The sequence below is a fragment of the Rhinoderma darwinii genome, chromosome 1, assembly GCF_050947455.1.
Source record: "Rhinoderma darwinii isolate aRhiDar2 chromosome 1, aRhiDar2.hap1, whole genome shotgun sequence".
In the NCBI taxonomy this organism is placed as follows: domain Eukaryota; kingdom Metazoa; phylum Chordata; class Amphibia; order Anura; family Rhinodermatidae; genus Rhinoderma; species Rhinoderma darwinii.
In genome coordinates, this window is record NC_134687.1 from 450,867,384 (window position 1) to 450,894,571 (window position 27,188).

Sequence of the window (27,188 nt, forward strand, 5' to 3'; positions counted from 1 at the left end):
AAGCAAAACCCTCAGTGCAAAATATTGCGCATTATGGTTTATTTAAAAAGTTCTCTACAAGTGCGTGATGCACTTATACAAATTAAAAATAGAACACAAAATAGCTTTACATATCACGTACACAGGTATAAAGGAGGGCTTGGGACATCTGTCTCAGGTCTTCCGGTAGTCCGGTAGCACTAAAGCTTCACACTCTGTACATGGAAGGAAAGGATGAGGGAGTCAAACTAGGCAGCACCCAGCTGCTTTGAAAGTGGAATGTGTGGGTCTCCTGCACCTTCCGATTTGGGCTCAAGAGGTGCTAAGGTAACCCTCCTTTCCTCCACAACTCTTTAGTCTTAGAAATTTTTACATTTTTCGTTTTTTTTATGATTACTTTTTGTTTATTTATGGGGCGAGGTTCCATCTCCAGGATGAGAACCGCGAGTTTCGTCGGGAGGGGACTGTTTACCAGGCCGGTGCAGTGTTGGCAAGACGTCTCATACGCCTATAAGGAGGAAAAGAGAAGAGGGGCAAGGTAAATGATAAGGAGGTTGTAGGTGTATTCTTAACACTAAGGCAGAGGATCACGTTATGTTCATGGGGGATTTTTAAGTTTCACTCTGGTCCACTTGAAAAACATTCTGCGCTGCATATACCTCGAATACCCTTCTAAGCACCTTCTAACAAACCAACATAAAACCAGTTCCTGCATCCTAAAATCATCCTTCAACTCTTAGAGAGCCTCGTTGCTAATGAAAGACCGCAAGGGCAACGTTGCCCAAAAAGTGCAACAGGATGGCACGGCTTTAAAACGCGATATGCCAAGTGCAAGGTCCATTATATACACATCTACATGCCTGTGGCCAAACGTTAGAAACTCCGAAGACAATTCTGGTTTAGATCAAGTTTGCAATTTCACAGCTCGAGAAACTAAGTGAAAACAGATACCGGCTAATGCAGTATATTGAGGCCGAACAATAAGTCTTGTTAGAAGCAGCTGTACTAGGATTAGAGTTCTACAATGGTCAGCTAGTGTAAAAGTTTAACGCTACTTCATCGAACTTGTCAGTCCCATGGATTCTGATAAGGTTGTGTTTCACCACTATGACATACGAGGGACGATAGCGAAGATTAAATAAAAGTATCTGGAACATATTTACACATGGATGTAATCATAGTCGGTGTATAAATATGCCATTGTGGGAAATAGAGAAATAACTAGGTAAAGTGCCAAATCGAGAGCTCCCTTTTTCTCTTTGGCAGGTAAGGCATTTATGGAAATAGCCATAGGGGGGAATTTAGTAAACCACATAGAAAAGTCTTCAACTGTCACTGCCCCTATTAATGTGGCAAAACACAACCATAAGCACATACACTCTCTGTCAAGGCACATGCTGCTATTTTTATATCAGAATGTATTGCACTAAACAAATTCATACAGAATCAAACTCTTGTACTTGCAAGCACCAGAGTGGGTTGTGATATAGAGACCAGAATGTCCTCATTTACGTAAAACCAAAACTAGGAGCCAAACAGATACTCACAAGTCTCAAGGGATAATACATTATAAAAGCAAGTCAGTTAATCATGTAATTCCAGCTTATGCCACACGGAGGACAATATTACAGACATTGGTGTCCATAAACCATTTAACTGCAAGAGGGGTATCACACTGCATTACTGTAGGGATACCTCCTATGAATTCCACCAATTAAGAAACCAATCAGATTTCTCCAATTGTGATCAACTTTATGATAGGGATTCTAAACCTCAGATAAAACCGTCCATCCACATGTACTGTCTGAATTCTGACCTATGTCCAAAGAGACTATCCAACCAGCGTGCGACAACCTTTCTAAAACACAGCTCCTAACCCTCCATAAAAAAAAACATTAATACTGTCACTACACTGCCATACACGTAAAAGTAAAAATACAAGTCCCAATACTGCACATAAGTACTTGATAAAGCCACCACCTGTAATATAACCAGTGGCGATTCAGGTTCCATTAACCCAGCATGCACCAGTAGACTTATACTCTACAGGAACTGGCAAGTTAAAGGATTAGGGTTAGCATTTGAAGCAGCAAAGCTATATCTATAACGACATTTCACAAGCATATTTTTGGCACCACTTTTATGTATAATCGATTAACAAAGAATACTAAAGCCTGTTCAACAAACGAGATATCCTAAAGAACGTTAAAGATTCTGTTGTGGGCACACTTTAGTAACAGATGTACTCTTGATAAAGGAACCAGCAATACCCTATATATTGAAAAGTTCCGCTAAGGAGGAGAAAAAAAAAAAAAAAGTGTAATAAATATATATATGGCAAGAAGGTGGCGGACTATCTCAATGTGAGACAAAGATGCTAGAAGTTGGAAATCAATTATAAGGGCATTAAGCCTCAGGGCCAAGTACGGGAATTAGTGTTTAAACAAAGTATTTTCTAATGAAAGGGCATTGTGCACAGATGGTGCCAGTAAGCTAATGGCGAGCACTGGGAGAAATGTCCAATCCCACCAGCTCAAGTCAAATGAAATACCAACACAACACTTGCAAAGTGCGATAATGATTAAAAGAGCAGCTCCACTGGCTGAAGCGCAACAGCACAGACACGAATAGAAACACATCACTTCATAGGCTGGTGCGCAAAAGCTGAAAAGTCTTCCTCGTGGACGCTCCGAGAAAGTGCCACATTGTTGTCTATATTCTACCCCGGCGAGAAGCCCGGAAGGAAAAGCGTATGAAACGACGGTGGCACCTGGTGTTCCTGTCCTGATCACGGATCTTCTTTTCCATTTCTGCGTCTGTAAGGGTCTCCAGAAGTGGACACCATTGGTCTGCATCACCTGTATTTCGGATAGCGATCTCTACTGTTGGCAAAGGGTTTTCACTGAAATAAAATATTAAAAAAAAAAAAGGGACAGATATGAGAAAATGGCGCACTAACACCACAGTATCAACTAGTACATGCAGCACTAAAGCCATCAGTCCTTTCTTCCCTTAGTAGCACAGATAAAAATACGTAGTTATTTTAGGGCTGAATTAAGTGGCAGAAAGTTGCTATAACCCCTTAATGACCAGCCTATTTTAGACCTTAATGACCAAGCTATTTTTTACGTTTTTCCATCGTCGCATTCCAAGAGCTATAACCTTTTTATTTTTGCGTCGACATAGCTGTATAAGGTCTTGTTTTTTGCGGGACAAGTTGTACTTTTTAATAGCACCATTTTGAGGTACATATTATTTATTGATTAACTTTTATTAACTTTGGGGGGGGGAATAGAAAAAAAAATCTGAAATTTCGCCACTCTTTTTTGCGTCCTAAATATACACTGTTTACCGTGTGGTATAAATAACACAATAACTTTATTCAGCGGGTTGTTGCGATTGCAACGATACCAAATGTGTATAGTTTTTGTATGTTTTACTACTTTTACACAGTAAAAACGCTTTTTTTTTCAAAATTATTTGGTTTTGTGTCTCCATATTTGAAGAGCCGTAACGGTTTTATTTTTTCGCCGATGCGGTTGTGTGAGGGCTTTTTTTTTGCGGGAAGACTTGTAGTTTCTATCGGTACCATTTTGGAGTCGATGCGACTTTTTGATCACTTTTTAATCACAGTCAGGATTCACAGTAAACAGCAATTTTTCCGTCGTTTTTTATTTCATTTTTTACGGCGTTCACCGTGCGGGTTAAGTAATGTAATAGCTTTATAGTCGGGGTTGTTACGGACGCGGCGATACCAAATATGTGTAAGTTTTTTACTTTATTTTGTTTTTTTAATAGTAAAGCATTTTGTAAGGGGAAAAAGTGAGTTTTTCTTTTTTTTTCAGTTTTTTCTTATTAGCTTTATTAAACTTTTTTTTTACTAGTCCCACTAGGGGACTTTAATATGCGATCATCCGATAACTATTATAATACACTGCAATACTTTTGTATTGCAGTGTATTACTGCCTGTCCGTTTAACACGGACAGGCATCTGCTAGGACATGCCTGCGGCATGATCTAGCAGGCATTCACCACAGGCAGACCTAGGGGCCTTTGTTAGGCCCCCGGCTGCCGTTGGAGACACAGACACTCGGCAATCTTATCGCCGGGTGTCAGTGGGATGAGAGGGAGCTCCCTCCCGCTCTCCAAAAACGACTCAGATGCGGTGCTCGCTATTGAGCACCGCATCTGAGGGGTTAAACGGGTGAGATCGATACTAATATCGATCTCACCCGGCAGAGCAGGGACACCCCCAGCCCTCAGCTACCTCTGGCAGCTGAGAGCAGGGAGATTTGACGCTCCCTGCTCTGTTTACTTTATTCTGATGCAAAAGGCATATGCATCAGAATAAAGCCCGTTAGTGGCCGCCGTGAAAAGGCGTATTGGCGGTCACTAACGGGTTAAACAAAACTGCAGTTATTACACTGTTAAACTCTTGGGTTGCTATAGAATCATAGCCAAAATATATAGTAAAGAATTGAATATGCCACAATTCCCAATCATGCTTTTTACTCTATTTGATAGGGGAGAGCGAGGCAACTCCACTCCCGTCTCCATTTATAAATATACATGACATTTGCCTGTCAGATGCGAGAAATAGGATTACCCCAAACCCTGATCTCTTCCATTTGTCAATTAAGATTTGGTCGATATGAGTGGAGAAGGGCTGCACCCCAATATATAAGCAAAGATTCACCAAAGAGCACGAACTAAACTTACTCCACTTGCACAACAACTTTTCTCTAAACCACTAGCAATAAAAAACATTGCAACACAATGCGGTTTTCTAGTCAAATCCCAGCTGTACTTTATGTCCCATCTCTTCCCCAGCTGTCAAGGACGGTCCTGTATCTGTGACCACCGTGTAGTAATATATGTGAGACAATAGCTGGCGTGCTGGTAGTTTTTCTGTACAGCACACTGGACCTGCTCGTGATACAGGCAAGCTGGGAGGACAGAAGACAGCGAGGGGAGGGGAGGAGGGGGGTTTCAGATGACAAAAGTAAAATCGTACTGTTGTCAAAAACCCAGTGTCTCGTGGTTTTAGGCTTTAAACACCTGGGTTGATATCGTTGTATGCATATTTATCGGTGGTCAAAACATCCAGAAACTCTGATGACTATTGCTTCCCTTATATTGAACCTCTTTCACGGGCAGTTTTGCTATCCATGTGTATATATACACACATAATATACATACATACACATACACATAAAGAGCAAATGATTTACTGGTGAAAAGAAATCCACAACACTAAATAGAAATGAATATTGGAAAGGTTTTACAATGGAAGTACGTGGTCACTTGGCTGTAAAGTATCTAAAATTAAATAGTGGCTTGAACTTGAGTGACCTTGTGTTTTGTGTGGTCACCTTAGGCCACATCTCGTTTTGTGCACACGTTTGTGGTCCACGACGACGTATACATTTTTAAAGTAACAAAAATGTATGTATTTGTAACATACGCTTAAGATTTTTAGTCGTATACGTTTGTGTCTGTTACTTATAAAAACTTATACTTTTTTGTTCTTGAGCTAAATTAAACTTTTTAAAGTCAAAACATAAAGGAAGAAGTAGGGAGTGGCTGCAGTGTTTTCTGGCACCAGGCTTGGCAGGGGGAGGCACTATTATCTCAATCTGGGTAATTTCCTATATATGGTGACAAAAACGCATACGTTTTACATATGACGTAGTAGGGTTTAAGACTGCATACGTCGTCCATACATCGCCACTGACTTCAAAACAAATAAAAACGTATACGTGTGGTAAACGGTTTGGAAAGTGAAAAAAGAGTAGTAGACTACGCTTCACAGGACACGGGAGGGGGGGGGGTGGGGATAGAACATAAGCACACAAAACATTTCCACAAACTACACTATTAGGGAATGTTCACATGCAGTGAGCAAAAAAGTCTCAAAATACAGAGCTGTTTTCAAGGGAAAACAGCTCCTGATTTTCAGACGTTTTTTAAGCCACTCGCGATTTTTGCTGCCTTTTTTAGGAGCTTTTTTCGTTAGTCAATGAAAAACTGCTGCAAAAACGTCCCAGGAAGTGACCTGCATTTTTTCGCAGCCTTTTTTTACGTGTAAAAAAACGCTCCGTCAGAACAGAATGGCGTTTTCCCATTGAAATCGATGGGCAGATGTTGGGAGGCATTCTGCTTCCGATTTTTCGGCCGTTTATGGACGGAAAAACGGCCGACAATAGGCCGTGTGAACATACGGGCATCCGTCCTGACACTTTTTTTCATGTCAAAACGTTCACATCAGACGCACAGTGAAAGAAAAAAAAAAAAGGAAAAAATAGATGTGAACTTAGCCTTACCTGTGTTTTTGTTTTTTTTGTTTTTATAAAAGAAAGGAACAAAGTTTATATAAAAACGTACCCTTAAGTTCCAGCCACATTTGGCACCCGTGTTTAGCCCCACAATGTAATTGGACATATGTTTTTATAAACACAATGTTTCTTTTTTATATATCAATATACTGTATGTCTCCAGCCGCTCTCTAAACAGTTAACCCCGCTTATATTTTATCACTTATTTCTCCTGGAAAGGACCCATGGGAAAACTATTTTGTGTGGAGTTTAAAGGAGGGTAAAAAGGATTAATCTGCATTCCAACTGGACAGCGACACAAAAAAAAGATTGTTTGCATATTCTGGAAATGTGAAACAAACAGTTTAAAAAACAAAAAACACTTTAACATACTCAAGAAAAAAAAAAAAAAAAAAAAAAGCTATATAAATATATATCTATATCCTTTTTTGACCTTGGCAAAGTAAAAGTATTAAAGTGCACAGCGATACTAAGGCCGTGTTTACACAGAGCATTCACTGCATTTTTTAATTGAATAAAAATGCGGTGCCCTCACGTTTCACGTAAGTGATCGTTTGTGTATACGGCATTTCAGTCACCATTTACTTTTGTACCAGTAGCATCACTTACCTGAACGCATAAGTCTTCTGATGCCAGCTGAGCTGTCCACGGATGCTGTATGCAATAGTGGTAACAAACTCGCCCCCCAAGCCAAGCTCCGAACACAACTTCAGTGCAAACTTCTCTGGAGAGTTCTCCTTTTCCGACATATCCCACTCAAACTGGTCAACCAAGGAAATGTTCCCAACGTGGATATTTAGCTGAGGAAGAGCACAAGGAGAAAAACAGCAAACCACAAAGTAAGGCCGCTAATTTCTCACTCACCAACACAGCTATAGTCTCGCCACAGAGACATTATGCAGTCGCGGAACAAACACGGCCAGCTTTTTCGATGTTACGGAAATGATCTTATTACAGTACCATGCAAAAACATCATCCAAGTATGAAATCAGAGGTGAAAACTGCACAGAATGTCCAAAGATTATCAAACTGTCTGGAAAAAAACCGCACCGCAACGACATGCAATGGAGTCAGCTGAAAATGGACAGAAGCAATTGTAACAATGTTATGGCACAGTGTGGAGGCAGATTACTTTTTTCAGATGTACCTTGATGATGACTCTCTGGTCGGACTGGTCCTCCAGAATGCTGTCAGTAGGATAAGACTCGATCTGCTGGCGGATAGCTGAAGCAATAGCTGGGACAAAGGCAAGAGGGTTGAGGTCCAGGTCGTCACAGAGAATCTCTGAAAACATTTCTGGGGTCATTAACTTCTCTGTAGAGGAAAAGGAAAAAGTTGAAAAACAACCCCCAAAAAAAACAAAAAGCAGGATATCACCTGAAAGGCTATATAAACCGAAGAAGACTTTTTTTTTTTCCCATGAATACAATGTATTATAGGGTTTAGTGCAACTATGGAATTGGTTTTTAATTTAAAAAAATATATAGGTTTTACTTTTTGAGATACAGCTTCTATGTATCCTGACAGCGAGTTCATAACTTAGATGTGATCGGTAACAGGTGGATCCTGCGGGTCTCACACGCAGAACCCGCTGTCACCAAAGCTGTCAGTCCCACTGACCTGAGGAATTCCGGTTTCAGTGCAAGATACAGCTTCTGTGTATCCAGGATACATATAAGCTGTATCTCAAACAGTACTTTTTTTTTTTTTTTTTTATAAAAACCCAAATTACAAAAGTTGCATTAAACACTACAATACATTGCTTTAACAAAAAAACTAAAAAGTATACATAGCCGTTGAAAGCAAATCATACGCTTCAATCCTGCAAAGTAGCTTGATCAGACATCTCCTAGCCTAACCCCAGTTCCACGGGAGAGCTATGCTCTTTAGGGTGTCCCATTCATATGAATCGGACTTGCAGAAATCTATGCACATGCTGCATAAACACCAATGTCTGCATTAAATCTTCCATGTTGGAACACACCCTTAAAGGGTTATTCCCATCTAAGAAATATATGACATAGATGCGGGTCCCAGCAAGTGAGCTCTGATGTTTATGTAACACCTATAGATATCAATAGAGAGGCACTCCATTGAATCTCCACCTGGATGAGGCAGCCGGGACCCGCATCGATCAGATTATAGAGCTTGGACCTGAATCTATCAGACATTCATGGCATATCCCATAAACGTCTTAGATTGAATACCCCTTTAAGTGGAATGGCTACAGTCCATGGCCTGACTGCGTCGATCCCAAGTGAAACTGAGCAAGGCTTAGACGCTAAAGGAGCATTGTGCGCTGAAGTTCTCTGCAGCCCAACGTTCCAGCAATCAGTGAATGTCTCAGCGTTCTGACTATCACCAATACTATTGTCTGACATCTAAATATGCCAGAAGATAGGCCACAAAAATTCCTAAGAAAAAAAAAAAATGTACGCTATAGAAATGACAAAACCATGTCAAATGGATTACCAACAATGGAATGGATTACCAACAATGGAATGGATTACCAACATATACCACTTGAATTTTTTTTTTAGCTACTAGTAATGGCACTCTACAAAGAATCGATCACAAATTACTACTTATTCAATTTACAAGTCAAAAGTACCATTCATGTTCCACGTAAAGGCATCACGCAACTTCTGTCCATCTATCTCCATGTCCAATCGGATAGGAACTAGCACTTCCGGCTGAGAAGCATTCTCGTGAATCACTGCTGGATCATGATCATCAAAGCTATGAGTTGGAGAACAAAAAACATGAAATCTATTGTTATGTAATATGGCCAATGAAATAAAAGAAATTCATTGTTACATAGAACAAAAAGGAATATATATATATATTTGAGGAGGTATATACACATTGCTCTTTGCTCACCACTTGCTCTGTAAAGTGAAGAAAAGTGAATATTTTTTTTTTTACTGGGTTTTATGATTTCCAGTAATTCCCTTATATATCATGAACAGCAACTAACTTGTTCTACGTCTCAATAGCTTCCGCTACTAGCTGATAACTCGAAGGCCTCCCACACACGAGCGTGTTCGGTCCGTGATATACGGTTTGTATGTCGGCCGCATTTCCCGGACAGAACACACTGCAGGGAGCCGGGCTCCTAGCATCATAGTTATGTACGACACTAGGAGTCCCTGCCTTGCTGCGGTACAACTGTCGCGTACTGTATTCATGTTTTCAGTACGGGACAGTAGTTCCACGGAGAGGCAGGGACTCCTAGCGTCAGATTAGGATGCTAGGAGCCCGGCTCCCTGCACTGTGTTCTGTCCGGGAAATGCGACCGACATACACACCGTATATCACGGACCGAACACGCTCGTGTGTGGAAGGCTCCTAAGCCCAGAATCTCTCTCACACACACACACACACACACACACACACACACACACACACACACACACACACACACACACACACACACACACAATTTTTGTGGCAGTTTTTGACTTCGTTGTTTTAGCCAAGAACTAGATCCAGAAGGAAGGAAAAGTATAAAAGACCGATATATCTCCTTTCGTGTGGTTTAAAAAAAAAAAACGGAGCCAAAAACATCTCCATTGAAAGAAAAATAAAATAGTTAAGGGTCTCAGAATATGGCAACACAAAACTATTATTTTATTTTTTTAACAAAAAGGTTTTTTGTAAAAATAGTAAAACATAAAAATCCGTCTAAAATTTGGTGTCGCTGTTATTATACGGACCCGCAGAATAAACATGTCATTTTTACAGCACAGTGAACGCCATAAAATCAAACCCAAAAGAACAATGGAGGTGTCGTGTTTTTGGTTTTTTTTACATTCAACCCCTCTATAAAAAGTTTTACGTTTTCTGCACATTATATGGTGCATTAAAACGGTATTACCATCTCAGACATTTATGGCATATCTACCCATCTCTAGAACAGGGCCCCCTGACACCCATCCAACCTTCTCCCGCTGTTGCTGGGCTCCGCCCATTGAATTTTGCTACGATGATTCCAGAAACTCCCATAGAAGTAAATGGTAGTTCCGTAAACATCGTAGCTACGCTGTTTCCGTAGTTCCAGAACTACTCCGGTCTATGGGAGTTCCAGAAACATCGTATTTGTTTTTCTTAATCCCACTATTTACAACATCACAAAGCTGGTGGCTTCTCCCCAAAACAAGGAATGCTTTGTGATTGTACCAAAAAATAAAAACACATGCCGTGCAAAGGAGTCCAACTCTAAATTACACATGCCCATAAGCGAGTCTTAAGTAGACTGGACATATTTTAAGTAGAATTTGACCGATACAATTCTTGGCATGTCACGATCAGTGCGTTTGTGTAAGGAAGGATGGGAGGATGTCACACTAACGCCTTATTTACACGAGCGTAGTTCACGTCCGTGATACGCGCGTGAAAATCACGCACGTGAAAATCAGACCACAAGAACTTATTGTGCAGAGGCACGTAATATGGGCGAGAAAATCAATACAAAACTACACAAAAAAAAAAATAAGCCAGCAAGAACATCTCACCACAGCGGGAAGGTCCTCTTCTTGTCACGACCCAAGCGGTTTCTATTGATAGTAGTAGAGCAGGGCACAGCATCCAAGTGATGCGAGCTGTTGGGCAGTGTCGGAACCCACTGGCTGTTTCTTTTTGCTTTTTGTTCCCTGCAGTCAAAACAAAGCTTGTGAGGTAAATCCAAAAATATTAGGGACACCAGAAGTAAAAGTTGCATACAGATTTTTACCCCTTAACGACCAGCCTATTTTAGACCTTAATGACCAAGCCATTTTTTACGTTTTTCCATCGTCGCATTCCAAGAGCTAACACCTTTTCATTTTTGCGTCGATATAGCTGTATGAGGACTTGTTTTTTGCGGGACAAGTTGTAATTTTTACTAGTATCATTTTGGGGTACATAGAATTTATTGATTAACTTTGTTTTTTTGGGGGGGAAGGGGGGGGGGGGAATAGACAAGAAACCAGCTATTTCACCACACTTTTTTGCGTCCTAAATTCACGCCGTTTACCGTGTGGTATAAATAACACAACTTTATTCGGCGGGTTGTTGCGATTGCAACGATACCAAATTTGTATAGATTTTGTATGTTTTACTACTTTTACACAGTAAAAACACTTTTTTTTCTCAAAATTATTTGTTTTTGTGTCTCCATATTTGAAGAGCCGTAACGTTTTTATTTTTTCGCCGATGCAATTGTAGGAGGGCTTTTTGTTTACGGGACGACTTGTAGTTTATATCGGTACCATTTTGGAGTAGATGCGACTTTTTGATCACTTTTTATCAGATTTTTTTTTAAGGCAGGATTCAAAGAAAACAGCAATTTTTGCATGTTTTTTTACGACGTTCACCGTGCGGGTTAAATGATGTAATAAGTTTATAGTTGGGGTCGTTACGGACGCGGCGATACCAAATATATGTAACTTTACTACTTTATTTTGTTTGTTAATAATAAAGCAGTTTGTAAGGGGGAAAAGTGGGTTTTTCACTTATTTTTCACTTTTTATTAAAAAAAAAATTTTTTATTAGTCCCACTAGGTGACTTCACTATGCGATTATCCGATCGCATTTATAATACACTGCAATACTTCCGTATTGCAGTCTATTATGCCTGTCCGTGTAAAACGGACAGGCATCTGCTAGGTCATGCCAAAGGCTTGATCTAGCAGGCATTCACTACAGGCAGACCAGGGGGCCTTTATTAGGCCCCCGGCTGCCATCGGAGACACAGACACTTGGCGATCTTATCGCCGGGTATCAGTGGGATGAGAGGGAGTTCCCTCCCTCTCTCCAAAACCACTCAGATGCAGTGCACGCTATTGAGCATCGCATCTGAAGGGTTAAACGGGTGAGATCGATACGAATATCGATCTCACCCGGTCGAGCAGGGACGCTCCCAGCCCTCAGCTGCCTCTGGCCCTGAGAGCAGGGAGATTTGACAGCTCCCTGCTGTTTACTTATCCTGATGCAGCGACGTAAAAAGTCTATTGCATCGGAATAAGGCCCGTTAGTGACCGACGTAGAAACACTATGGGCCGGTCACTAACGGGTTAATGACGCAGCCTATTTTGGCCTTCAGGACGCAGTGCTTCTTTTCTCATTACCACATTCCGAGTTTTTTTTTATTTTAGCATTGCCGTAGCGGGAGGAGTTCTATTATTCAAGGGTACCATTTTTTTCTACCTATAACTCAATAATTAAGTTTTACTTGAATTTTTGGGGTGTGGGGGAAAAAAAAAAAAAACAGCTATGGGTTTTATTATATTATTTTATGCTGTTCATCGTACGGTATAAATAACGTTTATGATGTTTGGAGCGGGCTCATGTGCAGAGTCCGCTCGATACACTGCAGGTGTCAGCTGCATTTTACAGCTGACACGCTGCACTAACGGCCAGGAACAGCGATCGCACTGTTCCTGGCCGTTTAACTAGTTAAAGGGGTTTTCCCATGAGGGACATTTATGACATATCCACAGAATAGGTCATAAATGTCAGATAGATGCGGGTCCCACATATCTCTAGAACAGGGCCCCCTAGACCCCGTTCTAGCTTTTTGTGCTCACGCGGCCTTACAGCCACTTACTGATTACATGGTCGTAAGCTACGGAAACTCGCTGAGCTACGCTGTTTCCGTAACTCCCAACCATGTAATCAGTAAGTGTCGGGAAGGCCGCGTGAGCACAAAAAGCTAGAACGGGGTTTAAGGGACTCCAAGGTGGGACCCGCATCTATCTGACATTTATGACATATCCTGTGGATATGTCATAAATGGCCCTCATGGAAAAAACCCATGCCGTGGTTAATAGCGACAATGGCATTTAAACACTTAAGCTGATGGTGGTCATGGAAGCCAGGGGGCCTAATGAAGGCCCCTAGGTCTGCCTCTGTAGAGCCATGCCTCTGACCTGGCTTAGCAGAAGCCTGTAAAAATTACAATACACTGCAATACCGCAGATCAGGGGAGATATATATATATATATATATATATATATATATATATTAAAAAAAAAGTTATTACAACTTTTCCCATAAGCATAATGTAAAAATAAAGAAATAAATTGGCCCTGGCAACGCTGAATCGATGAAAAAATATAGAGGTTATGGCTCTCAGAATGTGGTGAAACAGAACAAATTTATTATCGTTTTTTTTTTGCAAAAGTAGTAAAATATCAAGTAATTTTTTCCTATTTTATGTTGTCTAAAACCTGGGTGCGTCTTGTAGTCCGAAAAATACGGTGTGTGTGTATATATTAATTTATACACTTTGTCACAAATGCGTCAATATAAAAAAAAAAACATGTATTTTTCAATGGGAATTTATTTTTATTTAAAAAAAAAAAGTTAACTTTGATTATTATCTAAAGAGGCTCTGTCACCAGATTCTCTAATCTCTAATCCCTATTGCATGTGATCGGCGCTGCAATGTAGATAACAGTAACGTTTTGTGTTTTAAAACGTTCATTTTTGGCCAAGTTATGAGCTATTTTATATATATGCAAATGAGCTTTGAAATGGACAACTGGGCGGTTTTTTTTTTTCGTTATGTCCAACTGGGCGTGTATTGTGTTTTTACCTGGGCGTGTCTACGTGTATGACGCTGACCAATCAGTGACCAGTCAGCGTCATACACTCCTCTCCATTCATTTACACAGCAGCGATGTGCAGCCACATAAACAGAGATTAACGTTAATCAAGTGTCCTGATAATGAATACACATGATCATCGTTTACCTCCGTAATCTCGCGAGATTTTTTTTCCCTTGCTGGAAATCTCACAGAAAAGATTCAGAAGTGTCAGGATTCTGAGTACACATGACGTCCAGGCTGGATTTCATGTGTATTCATTATCAGGACACTTGTGTATCTGGCTGCACATCGTTCTAGTAAGAACGCTGTGCTGCTTGTAAATGAATGTTGAGGAGTGCATGATGCTGACTGGTCACTGATTGGTCAGCGTCATACACGTAAACACGCCCAGTTGAAAACACAATACACGCCCAGTTGGACATAACGGAAAAAAAACCGCCCAGTTGTCCATTTCAAACCTCATTTGCATATATATATATAAAATTGCTCATAACTTGGCCAAAAATGAACGTTTTTAAAAAAACAAAAACGTTACTGTTCTCTACTTTCTCTACATTGCAGCGCCGATCACATGCAATAGGAGATAGGGGTTTGAGAATTTGGTGACAGAGCCTCTTTAAACATTTTTCTTAGTCCCACTATGGGATCTGACTGTGCGATCCTCTGATCCCTCAAAATACACTGCAATACTCCTGTATTGCAGTGCATTATTGCTTTCAGTGTTTTAGGCCCCGGCTGCCATAACAACCCATTGGCACCATGCAATTGCGTCACGTTGGCGGACTGACAAAGTGAGTCCGCTAATGTCGAACACCTTAGATGCTGTGATCCCTAAAGACAGTGGCATCTAAGGGGTGAAAGGCTGGTATCCGAGTTGGCTCCCATCACAGCGGACACATTTACAGTGCTTCGTATATATTTACGGCACAGGGAAGGAAGAGGTTAAGAAGCGCAGGTAAATATATGTTTTTAACAGCTCTGGTACCGGTAACATACACAGTGTTGAAGAAACACTGCTCAAACATTCCATACAGCACTAATGATACCATAATAACATACTATTTTATAGTAAACTACAAAGTACGCACACAATGTATACCCCAAAATGAAGAAGAACTGATGATGAGTGGAGGGAAAAGTCCCCCAAAGCTGAAATCCCGCTCACCTGAGATAAGTTGGAGGTTCAGTGCTAATGGAAACAGCCTTGTATTTTTCATCATTCCCATCAAGGATTTCTTCGACTTCTGAAGCTTTCAATAGGGTGACACTAGTGGCCAATGTTGTGTACCCATGATCTTTAGAAGAAGAAGTTAAAAAAAAAAAAAAAAAGATGTTATATCACTTCACCGAATACATTGCCAATATCAAGGGACCAACACGACTCACTTCCCTTCTAGCTTGGGACTCCAACAAGAACGTTTGCAAAACATTCAAAATAATTTCCAGCAAAAATAAATAGTCAATTTAAGTCCCCCAGTAGCCCTCGTGTGAGTTCATTCAATTTATTAGGACATTTAGTTCCTGTAACTTACGCAACGATAGGCAGATTTGCCATTCAGGACACTGGAAAAGTGGGATGACAAGCTCTAGACGATGGTCAGCAAGGTTTTTCCTTTAACAGTTGACTATTAAGAAATCTTCACATTACGTGACATTTAAAAGGGGTTGTCCAGTTTTATTTTTACTTATTTGTAGAATAGAAAATCATACAGTTTTCTAATATACATGTATTAGGAATTCTGCTCACGTACATTTATTATAGTGCAGGAGGCCCCCGTTACAGTGGAATGGTATAGTCCACAGATTAGTCCTGTGTAACGTATCCACAAGCTAGCTGAATATGACTAAACATGGCGTCAGTCATGACCCCCCCACCCCCCCATACACATCACGCGACCCCTAGCATACAGTTAGCAACAGGGTTACATGACATATGTTGGGGCCACAGAGGACACATCCATGGACTAAGTGAATAGGACTAATGGTGGAGCAATGATGAACAACTGCTTCACTGTGTCTGTATTTACTTGTATAACATGGCTGCCTGTCTGGTCATGTTGTTAATAAAGTTACATTCAAAAAACACACGAGACAGTGAGAAGAATGTAGGAGCTGCTCCTCACAGACATGATGATGAGAGGCTTCTGTATGTAGAAACACTTTATAACTTCTGCTCCTCAATAATCTATTATATACCTGGACAGTGTTACCTGAATGCCAGGGGTCACATGATGTGGGTCAAAGGCAGCTACAATGATATAAGAAAGGCAAGGGAGCAGAATTTTAAATATATGGATATAAGAAACCTGTATGATTTCCTATTCTATAAATTAATTAATAAAACAAATTTAAAAAAAAAGTGGACAACCCCTTTAAATAATATTCACTTAAAGGAGTCGTCTCATGAAGATGGCCTGTTTTCAAATGGAAAACGGGGTTAAAGAAGGACCCAAGACGATCTTCTCTCAGTGAAAACAGCTGATGTAGCCAGAGGTGCAGCTGCTACAGGGGAAATGGATCATTACAGTGAAACGAATGGCTGTCCATGTAATGCATAGAAAGTCCTGGTCCCTACAGAGCAGCTCTCGGTTCTGTCTCGTAGAGGGGTGGTCCTGAGCAGGGGCATATTGACATGGGTTGTCTTCATGAGACAATCCCTTTAAAGGCTAGGGACACCTTTGCAGATAATATATTGTATATGTTTTACTATATAAAACATTTAGAATTGTTTTAATTTTAAAAACTTTGCAGTTTGTCTTCTGCAGCTTATATGTGATGCGGTTCACTGCTCAGTCTGAAAGACCAGCTGAGTGTAGACTCCTCTCTAACCTCTATCTACTCTCCTGAACACTGCTCTGAGATGACATTTGATTTTCTTTGGTTGTAAAGATGTCAGCTTAGAATAGCGTTCAGGAGAGTAGATATAGAGGAGTCTACATTCAGCTGGTCTTTCGGACTGAGCCACGAACGGCATCCAGCAGCTTGTAATTTATGACATACAAGCTGCAAAAGGCAAACGGTGCAAAGTGTTCAATTACAATTACTTTTAAATATGCTTTATTTATTCAATACACACAATGCAATAATAAAAAGGCGTCTACAGCCTGTAAAGCGGTTATCCAGGTTCTGATTTTTTTTTGCTAATGGCTGAAATTGAGATAAAATTTACAAAACAAGCAGTACTGCGCTATCCTTTTTCCCGACCATACCAGCGCTGATGCTGCTGCAGCACTCCCGGTGATTGTTAACATACAGCCAGTATGTGACTGCTACAGCCTATCAGAGAGCTCAGCGTTCATGGGTTGTATTTCTGAGGGATCACTTACAGGGCCCGAAGTAGGCCGTGTAAACTAGCTCTGATCAACGAGACGGCGCTTGTTTGCTCCTTTCATAAGGAGCTACGTATAGGTACAAGCACTCATTACTACGATCGCTCATCCGCATACATATCTATCATGTCGGCAGCGCGTCTCCCAGTTTACAGAGGGAGATGTGCTGCCGACAAGAATATTTTAGGCTGCATAAACGATACAATCAGCCGATGAACGGGCTTCTCGGCTGATCGTTGCCCAGTTTACATAGGGCAATGATCGGGAACGAGTGGTCTGTGAACACTCATTTGCCCGATAACTGGCCCGTGTAAAAGGGCCTTAAAGAGGCTCTGTCACCAGATTATAAGTGCCCTATCTTGTACATGATGTGATCGGCGCTGTAATGTAGATAACAGCAGTGGTTTTTATTTAGAAAAACAATCATTTTGACGGAGTTATGACCTATTTTAGATTTATGCTAATGAGTTTCTCAATGGACAACTGGGCATGTTTTACTTTTTGGCCAAGTGGGTGTTGTGGAGAGAAGTGTATGACGCTGACCAATCAGTGACCAATCAGCGTCATACACTTCTCCCCATTCATTTACTCTGCACATAGCGATGTAGCTATATCGCTATGTGCAGCCACATAAACACACTATAACATTACTGCAGTGTCCTGACAATGAATATACATTACCTCCAGCCAGGACGTGATGTGTATTCAGAATCCCGACACTACGGCACAGCAAGCGTAATCTCGTTTTAAATTACAGTTTACAGCGTAATCTCGCGGGATTACCGAAGTGTCAGAATTCTGAATACACATCACGTCCTGGCTGGAGGTATATTCATTGTCAGGACACTTGAGTAACGTGTGTGTGTGTGTGTGTGTGTGTGTGTGTGTGTGTGTGTGTGTGTGTGTGTGTGTGTGTGTGTGTGTGTGTGTGTGTGTGTGTGTGTGTGTGTGTGTATATATGTGACAGCACATCACGATAGATAAGATCACTATGTGCAGAGTAAATGAATGGGGAGAAGTATATGACGCTGATTGGTCACTGATTGGTCAGCGTCATACACTTCTCTGTACAACGCCCACTTGGCCAAAAAATAAAACACGCCCAGTTGTTCATTAAGAAACTCATTAGCATAAAGCTAAAATAGGTCATAACTCAGTCAAAAAATGATAGTTTTTCTAAATAAAAAACACTGTTGTAATCTACATTACAGCGCCGATCACATTATGTAGAAGATAGGGCACTTATAATGTGGTGACAGAGCCTCTAACATTATGCCCGAAATAAGATTTGTGACCACTGAGCCTTCTGATTGGCAGCAGCGGTCAAATGCTGCCTGCATGTAAACAAGCACCAGGAGCGCCCCACTGGAGCATCAGGGCTAGATCGCCGGAAGGATAGGCATGTACTGCTTTTCTTTTGTTAATGTATCTCATCTTCAGCCATAACTATAAAAAAATAAATAAAATCTGAATATTGCTAACCAGAAGCACTGCCACAGTAATGTTTACATACACTTTGGCCACATGGATGAGATCCCCACCACATAAGTAAATGAGAGCACATCTAGTTCATTCTTAGCTGCACCATATACATAAATCCCTCTCTCAAGAAAGATCCATCAGTATTGAAGCTTCTACCTGTCCACCAGCTATAAACAATCAGGTGTCCCCACATTACGGCCTATGCAGGAATAGTCCCGGCAGCGAGGGACCAGTGTAGTTGCTTTTCAGATAGATTGGCGCTACACGTGTCCCCACCTGTTTACATGAGGCATATATTTGGGGTGTATTACGCTGGGGCACGGAGGCGCTCTCTGCAGGTTGCCCTGTGGTGGACTAGCAAACATATGGCACATAGAACGGTAAAGCTAGACGAAAACCATGAAATCAATATTTACATTTCTTCCCATGTGAAGAGGCTACAATTTTCTTCCTTTCTTCAACAGTGGCCAGCCGTCTCCAGAGGGAGGGGTACCTCTTATACAGCGAACCCCTGAACATGCGCAGGTAATTCCCCACCTGTGGGCAAAAACACATCAGACCCTTCACATACATCACCGGGGTTCATAACATTGGCGGGGAGGGGGGTGACACACTAGGACCAGAGGTGATCCCCCTGGAAGATCTCATGCCCAATACCTGCCATGCTATTGGCACTCTTCTGTTTCAGTCATCTCCCCTGGTAACACAGATACAATAACTGGGGTCTATAGAACACTGCGAGATATACAGGTGAACAGTCAAGTAAATGGATTATGGGAAAAGTGGAATAATTCCTTATTATTACCCTCTCTATACATATTATTGTCTACAACTCCCCCACCCCCTCCAAAGCCTTTGTCTCAGACCCTGCTCTAAACCGCTTAGGGCTGCTGTGTTTTAATGCTCCGACCCCGAACTTCTTGGTCTCATACCTCGGAGCCGATCATGTAAAACTCCCCATCTTCTTCTAGCTGAAATTTCACCGGCTTTTGGCCGAATGTTTTACTCAGCGCCATGATCATTTTGCCGTCTCCAGCGCCTGGCCCGGCTCATCGAGCATGCGCAGTACATCAACGTCGCAATGAGCATGCGCAGACGCATCTGCCAATGAGCATGCGCAGAAGCATCTGCCAATGAGCATGCGCCGTTCAAGCTGCTAGTGACTACGTAGAACAAGCTGTCAAGGAGCATGCGTACTACAACAACCTCGTTTCTTTCATGCTCGGGGTATTTTTCTGTAGCGGGCGGAATATTACCAGGCATTTGTCTACAGTCGTCGTGTATTTGCAGTTCAGTTTAGTGTTTTGTTGGGTCTGCTTCAAGGTCCTGGGAGAAAACAACGTGTATCCAGTTTTCCCCCGATATTTTGATAATAGAACTATAATATTGATACTGTGCCTAATGTATGTGAATATACTGTCAATTATAAGAATATTAGGAGATATAACAGCCTGAGGCCAATGGCTGAGTCCATTTATACAAGTCACTGAACTCCGAGGTGACTAAACATATGTTATTCCTTATGATACACATCGCTGCTGCAGAACCTCATTTTTAAGAGAAAAGGCTCACTTCCTGCCCACCATTGACTGATTAATATGAAACCGCCTGATCATTTTCAGAAAAAGCTGTATTATTTATGGTATGCAGCAGCTGAGACAGAATCGTATAATACACTGCAGCTGCTGAAGTACCTCTTCTTAAAGAAAGGGGGAGCACTATACATCAGTCAATCGCTGTAGAGGAGGAGCGATCTGTGACAGGCTGCTTCTGCCGGAAGAGATAAGTAGTGTCTATGTAGCGCTATTTATCTCGGTATAATCACCGGGTTCTAAAATTAGAATGTGATGTTTATAGAAACATTATTTACACTGACTTCAATGGAAAATGTCCATGTATTATACCTCCATACAGTGCCAAATAACAGGACCCCATGGTCCTCAAATAACAGTGCTATGTGTAACCCAACTTATACTACTATACATAATAACAAGGCTGGCATAATAACAAACAGCCAGTAAGCAGGTATAGAGTGGGCTAGACGTGGTGGGGACTTGCTGGTGTAGGCCTGTCTGCTGCAATGGTCCCTTTTCCCATTCTATAATTCAGTCCTGCCTCATGGAACATGTGGGCACATGTATTAATAACCATTGGCCACAAGTATATGGACCCTTTGCTATGTAAGAACTACTTTCTCAAGGCCTCTGGTCCCTCATTATACTTTAGCCTTGCCGGGGTTTTACGCTGGGCGATTATCGGGCAGACGAGCGTTTATAGAACGCTTGTTGCCAATAATTGTCCTGTGTAAACGGGAATGATCAGCAGATGAACGATCAAACGCTTGATCATCCGCTGGTTGTATCATTTAAAAAAAGTAAACATCTCCCTGTGTAAACAGGGAGACGCGCTGCCTACATGTTAATAACGTATAGGGACAAGCGATCGGAGTAACGACCCCTCGTCCCTAACCATAGCTTTGTTTGACAGGAGCAAATGAGCGTCGATCAAATCTCGTTGATTGGCGCTTGCTGCATTGTCCGAATATCGGCCGGTGTAAAAGGGCCTTTAATTTGCGGCCTCTATTGAAAGGCATCAGCGATTTCACAAAGCTGCTGTAGTATTGTGCAAATATAAAAGCAACATTGCAATATTGACAGTCTATAAAGGTATACAATGTATACAATTTCCTAAACTTTTTTTACATGTTTTTTTGAAGCCCATTTGTTGCACATTTTTTTTGTGTGTATAGTCCCGGATCTCGCTCCCAACAACCATGGCAAACAGCTCATTCTGCCGGGAGAAGTTGCGGCCAGCCAGGCATTTCCACTGTAGTGGAAAGGTAGTATTAGGCTGGATTCACACGAGCATGTTACGTCCGTAATGGACGGAACGTATTTCGGCCGCAAGACCCGGACCTAACACACTGCAGGGAGCCGGGCTCCTAGCATTATAGTTATGTACGACGCTAGGAGTCCCTGCCTCTCCGTGGAACTACTGTCTCGTACTGTAATCATGTTTTCAGTATGGGACAGTTGTCCTGCAGCGAGGCAGGGACTCCTAGCATCGTACATAACTATGATGCTAGGAGCCCGGCTCCCCGCAGTGTGTCCGGTCCGGGACTTGCGGCCGAAATACGTTCCGTCCATTATGGACCAAACATGCTCGTTTAAAGGGGCTCTCCATTCTGGCTTATATAGGGGTCCAGAGCTGGGTACTTCCTCTATGATGTCAAAATGCCCTAATCGGGCATATGGACAGGGGTTTTCCTCATGAGACAACCCCTTTGAGTTCATGGTGGCTCAATTGTTAGCATAGTTGCCTGAATTTGACATGTGCAACATCTTGCACCGATGGGGGCGACAGAAAGCCCCCTTCCTCTGTAGCCACTTAGATGTCACAAATCACTTGATTATAGCATCTAAGGGGTTAAAAGGCAGGGATTGGAGTAGATTACAACCAGCCCCCTGCTCTTGATGGAAGTACTATTATGTAATATTGCGGTAAGAACACTGCAATTAGAATGTAATAGTATGTCCAAATGTGGTAGGGGGTTAAAGGCGTTTGTATAAGTCTAAGACACGGAGATAAAGCGCTATTAGTACCACATATGTCTCGAGTATACTCTGGGAAATACTTCCAACGAATACGCTGAATGTTTTAGATGAAAGCATATCTGTATTTTTTTTTTTATGTATTGAAAAACATTGAAAAAAGTCGACTACGCTTTTCAATAAAAAGGGGTCCTGCAAAAAAACTCAGAGATTGCGAGCCACCTGTGGGAATAAACCGTCTGCGCATGTTTTCCTGTTGACGACCTAATAATTGGCCAGTGTAAGTGAGCCCATAAACCTAGTGGTAGTGTGCCGCAAAACCCCAAAAAAAACCCTCGGTTTTACCGTGAATGAACACTCTTGACCTCATGGCTTGTACAGGTGAAACACATGACCAGTAAATGTAACTGCCGCTCGCATTAAGATTTCCAATAGGCATTACTACATTGCACGCTCCTCTGCCACCTTGGCACAGATTTGTTCAGAGCCAGAATGTTTCACAGGTGTTTCATCAACAAGCACACCAGGAAATTATGTGTACTGGCCTTTTAGGGTATGTGCACACACACTAATTACGTCCGTAATTGACGGACGTATTTCGGCCGCAAGTCCCGGACCGAACACAGTGCAGGGAGCCGGGCTCCTAGCATTATACTTATGTACGATGCTAGGAGTCCCTGCCTCGCTGCAGGGCAACTGTCCCGTAGTGTAATCATGATTACAGTACGGGACAGTTGTCCTGCAGCGAGGCAGGGACTTCTAGCATCGTACATAAGTATGATGCTAGGAGCCCGGCTCCCTGCACTGTGTTCGGTCCGGGACTTGCGGCCGAAATACGTCCGTCCATTACGGACGTAATTAGTGTGTGTGCACATACACTTAAAGTCACAGGGTGCATGGCTAAACCAGCAGGGGGCAGCAGGCCAAACTACAAACAAAATAACTAGACAAAAATAAGATAGACCAACGACACTGAATGTATCGGACACAGGGAAACCATATATAGCCAATTGCGTATTGATAAACTATACTACATGCTTCTACTCTAAACCTGGGATTGTAATGGTATGCTTACACGCACTAGCAAAATACGTGTGAAATTACGGAGCTGTTTTCGCCTGAAAGCAGCTCCTGATTTTTAGACGTTTTTTAACAACTCACGTTTTTCGTGGCGTTCATTGCGGACGTTATTGGAGCTGTTTTTCAATGGAGTCAATGAAAAACGGCACCAAAAACGTCCCAAGAAGTGACATGCACTTCTTTGACGCGGGCGTCTTTTTACGCGCCGTCTTTTGACAGCGACACGTAAAATTACACCTCGTGGGAACAGAACATCGTAAAACCCATTGAAAGCAATGGGCAGATGTTTGTAGGCGTAATGGAGCCTTTTTTTCAGGCGTAATTCGAGGCTTTAAACGCCCGAATTACGTCTGAAAATAGGCCGTGTGAACATACCCTAACCCTGTCGGTGGACTGTGCAGGTTCCCTTTTCTCTGCCCTGGAAATGTTTCTTAATTAGTTGTTTAGGATTGGTTTGGTTATGCCAGGAAAGCTGGTTCAGGAAGTGCTTCCTGCTGCCTTTCACCATGAACCTTTATACGCGCACGGTTACTGTAATGATGTGGGTAAGGAAACAGACAAGTGAGCCCTAATCTACCCGCCACTCAGTCCCTGCCTACTTGCAACGACCCGCCCTAGGCGACGGGGTACAACTGGGCGACGGTCCCTACGCTCAATAAGTGCACGACAGACAAACAGACAAGGGTACACAGAAGCAAGGGAAAAGGGGCAGTTGCCCACGGCAACACCGTGAGCAACAAGAGTGGTGAACGAGCCGAGTCAAACCAGGAGTGTACGAGGTACCAAACGCAGAGCAGGAGAGTAGTGAACAAGCTGAGTCAAACCAGGAGTGTACGAGGTACCAAACGCAGAGCAGGAGAGTAGTGAACAAGCCGAGTCAAACCAGGAGTGTACGAGGTACCAAACGCAGAGCAGGAGAGTAGTCAGTAAGCCAGGGCCAATATGAACCAGGGTCAAATAGTTCAAGAAGCTGCAGCAGGGCCAGGAAACCAGCAGAGAAGTATCACAAGCAAGGAGGAACAGGAAAGGCAGGTATAAATAGACAGAGGGCGGGAGCTAGCTCCGTCTGGCCAGGCTGCGATAGGCTCTCCCACTCCTAAGCCTGCCATCCTGAGTGGTGGAAGATGGAGTCAGTCTCACAGACATAGAAGCAGGTGCAGACTGATTACCTATGGGCGTAGATATACAGAAGCTGTGCCTGGCAGATCCTTAACAGTTACATCTCTTTTGCAATTTATCAGATATTCTCAAGATGTGGGTTCTATATATCTACAGTACCAGTAGGACAAGGTTCTCATTTTCTGTCTGTTTATAATGCCTAAAGGGTACCTGAGTTTTGATGAGTTCAGTAAAATCATGCAGAGGCCTTATTGGGAGGTCATTCTGTATTTGTTTAAAGAGAATGTGTCGCGAATGAAACCTTTTTTTTTTTTTAAAGTAAGTTACTTATTTCTATTATATCATTTAAGTTTTTTTCTGTATTTTTTTTTCCTTCCACATGGTATTAAAAACTAAATAATAATTTGACATGTTTTCCTATGTTGGCCACCAGAGGGAGCACTTCCCAGAAATACAGCAAGGTGAATGAGGCAAAGCAACCTCACTCACAGCTGCCGTAAATGTGGGAGGGAATCTCACCCCCCACCTCCTACAAGACAGGAAAAGGTGTCTTCAAATTGCTAAGCAGTGTCCGGCTGTCATTTTGGGTGTGATTCTGCAGCTGGCAGAAGCTATAAGACACACCAAAAGGCTACGGGTATGTTCACACGCTTACTAAACAAAGGGAAAACAGCTCCTGATTTTCAGCCATTTTTTAATCAAACTCGCTTTTCTGGCGGCATTTTTTACGGCCGCTTTTGGAGCTGTTTTTCTATAGAGTCAATGAAAAACAGTTCCAAAAACGGCCCAAGAAGTGATATGCACTTCTTTTTGGCAAGCGTCTTTTTACGTGCCGTTTTTGGAAAACGGCCACGTAAAAAAGGCTTCCTGTTGGAACAGAACGCCGTGTTTCCCATTGAAACCAATGGACAGATGTGTGTAGGCGTTCTGTTTCCGAATTTCAGCCGTTTTTTGGAACGTTTGCGGCCTGAAAAATGGCTGAAAACACTGCGTGTGAACATACCCTTAGAATGATGAAAGTGAAGTGAATTACTTTTCAGTTGACCGGTTCACACGGCGTGTATTTGACAAGTTTTTCTTGTGCATTTTACGTGCCAAAAACCGCATCAAAATACGCTTGATTACACTTTATTTTGCATGTTTGGGGGGATTTGTGTGTGGGGGGGGATGCTCGCCGCTGATTCTTCAAAACAGCTGATAAGCGGCAATGAAATATCAGCGGCGCCCGTGCATACTCCGCTCTGCTACACACACACACACACACAGCACTGCTACACACATACACACACAGCACTGCTACATACACACACACTCAGCATTGCTACATACATACATACATACACACACAGCTCTACTACACAGACACACATACTCAGCTCTGCTACACAGTCACACACCCTCAGTACTGCTACATACAGACACACACTCAGCACTGCTACATACATACACACACACGAACACACACACACACACACACACACACACACACACACTCAGCTCTGCTACACAGACGCACACACTCAGCTTTTCTACACAGACGCACTCAGCTCTACTACATAGACACACACTCAGCACTGCTACTTACAGACGCACACACTCAGCACTGCTACATACGCACACACTCAGCACTGCTACATACACACACACTCAGCACTTCTACATACACACACACACACACACACACACTCAGCACTGCTACATACACACACACTCAGCACTGCTACATACACACACACACACTCAGCACTACTACACAGACACACACACACTCAGCACTGCTACACAGACACACACACACTTAGCTCTGCTACACAGACACACACTCAGCCCTGCTACACAGACACACACAATCAGCACTGCTACATACAGTTACATACACTCAGCACTTCTAGAAATAAATAAAAATTTTGTTTACATTATATTAAAAGCAATATAATAATAAAAAGAAAATCATGATACCTTCCCTTTAACCATTTATGAGTTCTGTATCATTGTTTACTCCACGCCAATTTGCCTTGTTTTGTCTGCACCCAAACTTGTATTCCTCTCTGAGGCTGGGGACGTGGACTAAACTTACAAATCGCGGTTGGGGGGGTCACTTTAAATAGCTATACTTATTCTTATAGTGCTGTGATTCTGGTGGCATATGTTCACACGTAGTCAACAAAAACGTCTGAAAATCCAGAGCTGTTTTCAAGGGAAAACAGACCCTGCTTTTCAGACGTTTTTTTACCAACTCGCATTTTTCGCAGCGTTTTCACGCCGTTTTCGCGGCGTTTTTTACGTCCGTTTTTGGAGCTGTTTTCATTGGAGTCTATGAGAAAACAGCTCCAAAAACGTCCAAAGAAGTGTCCTGCACTTCTTTTGACGAGGCTGTATTTTTACGCGTCGTCGTTTGACAGCTGTCAAACGACGACGCGTAAATAACAGGTCGTCTGCACAGTACGTCGGCAAACCCATTCAAATGAATGGGCAGAGGTTTGCCGACGTATTGGAGCCGTATTTTCAGACGTAAAACGAGGCATAATACGCCTCGTATACGTCTGAAATTTGGCCGTGTGAACATACCCTGAAAGCTGAGATTCTTATCTTTCATATGCCACCAGGATAGCTGTGACACAACCGGAGATATCACTAGTTGAAAACACAGTCAGGAATGGAAGCTGTATACTATATGCATATACAATTCCCATTCCTGACTGTGTCTTTAACTAGTGATATCT

General features: G+C 42.2%; 1 protein-coding gene across 2 annotated transcripts; it reads right to left on the reverse strand.

The window, feature by feature from the left end:
• Window positions 1-22: 22 nt before the first annotated feature.
• Window positions 23-19,801, reverse strand: SMARCB1 (SWI/SNF related BAF chromatin remodeling complex subunit B1). Of its 2 annotated transcripts, XM_075832163.1 has the most exons (9): window positions 19,648-19,801; window positions 19,132-19,252; window positions 15,070-15,199; window positions 10,830-10,967; window positions 8,927-9,054; window positions 7,463-7,629; window positions 6,925-7,115; window positions 2,750-2,881; window positions 23-487 (listed from the first exon to the last, which is right to left on the reverse strand). In XM_075832163.1, exons 1-9 carry the CDS (start codon window positions 19,735-19,737, stop codon window positions 448-450), a joined length of 1,137 nt encoding a protein of 378 aa, XP_075688278.1. In that variant the 5' UTR covers window positions 19,738-19,801; the 3' UTR covers window positions 23-447. The 2 variants fall into 2 exon arrangements, with proteins under 2 accessions (XP_075688278.1, XP_075688271.1); XM_075832156.1 differs by having other exon boundaries at window positions 23-2,881.
• Between the last annotated feature and the right edge of the window lie 7,387 nt (window positions 19,802-27,188).

Coding starts and splice junctions, on each gene's coding strand:
- SMARCB1 (XM_075832156.1), bottom strand. CDS start 19,737: ATGATCATGGCGCTGAGTAAAACATTCGGCCAAAAGCCGGTGAAATTT. Junction 19,253..19,647: donor TTTACATGATCGGCTCCGAG/GTATGAGACCAA, acceptor TTTTGCCCACAG/GTGGGGAATTACCTGCGCAT. Junction 9,055..10,829: donor AAGAGGACCTTCCCGCTGTG/GTGAGATGTTCT, acceptor TCCAACTCATAG/CTTTGATGATCATGATCCAG.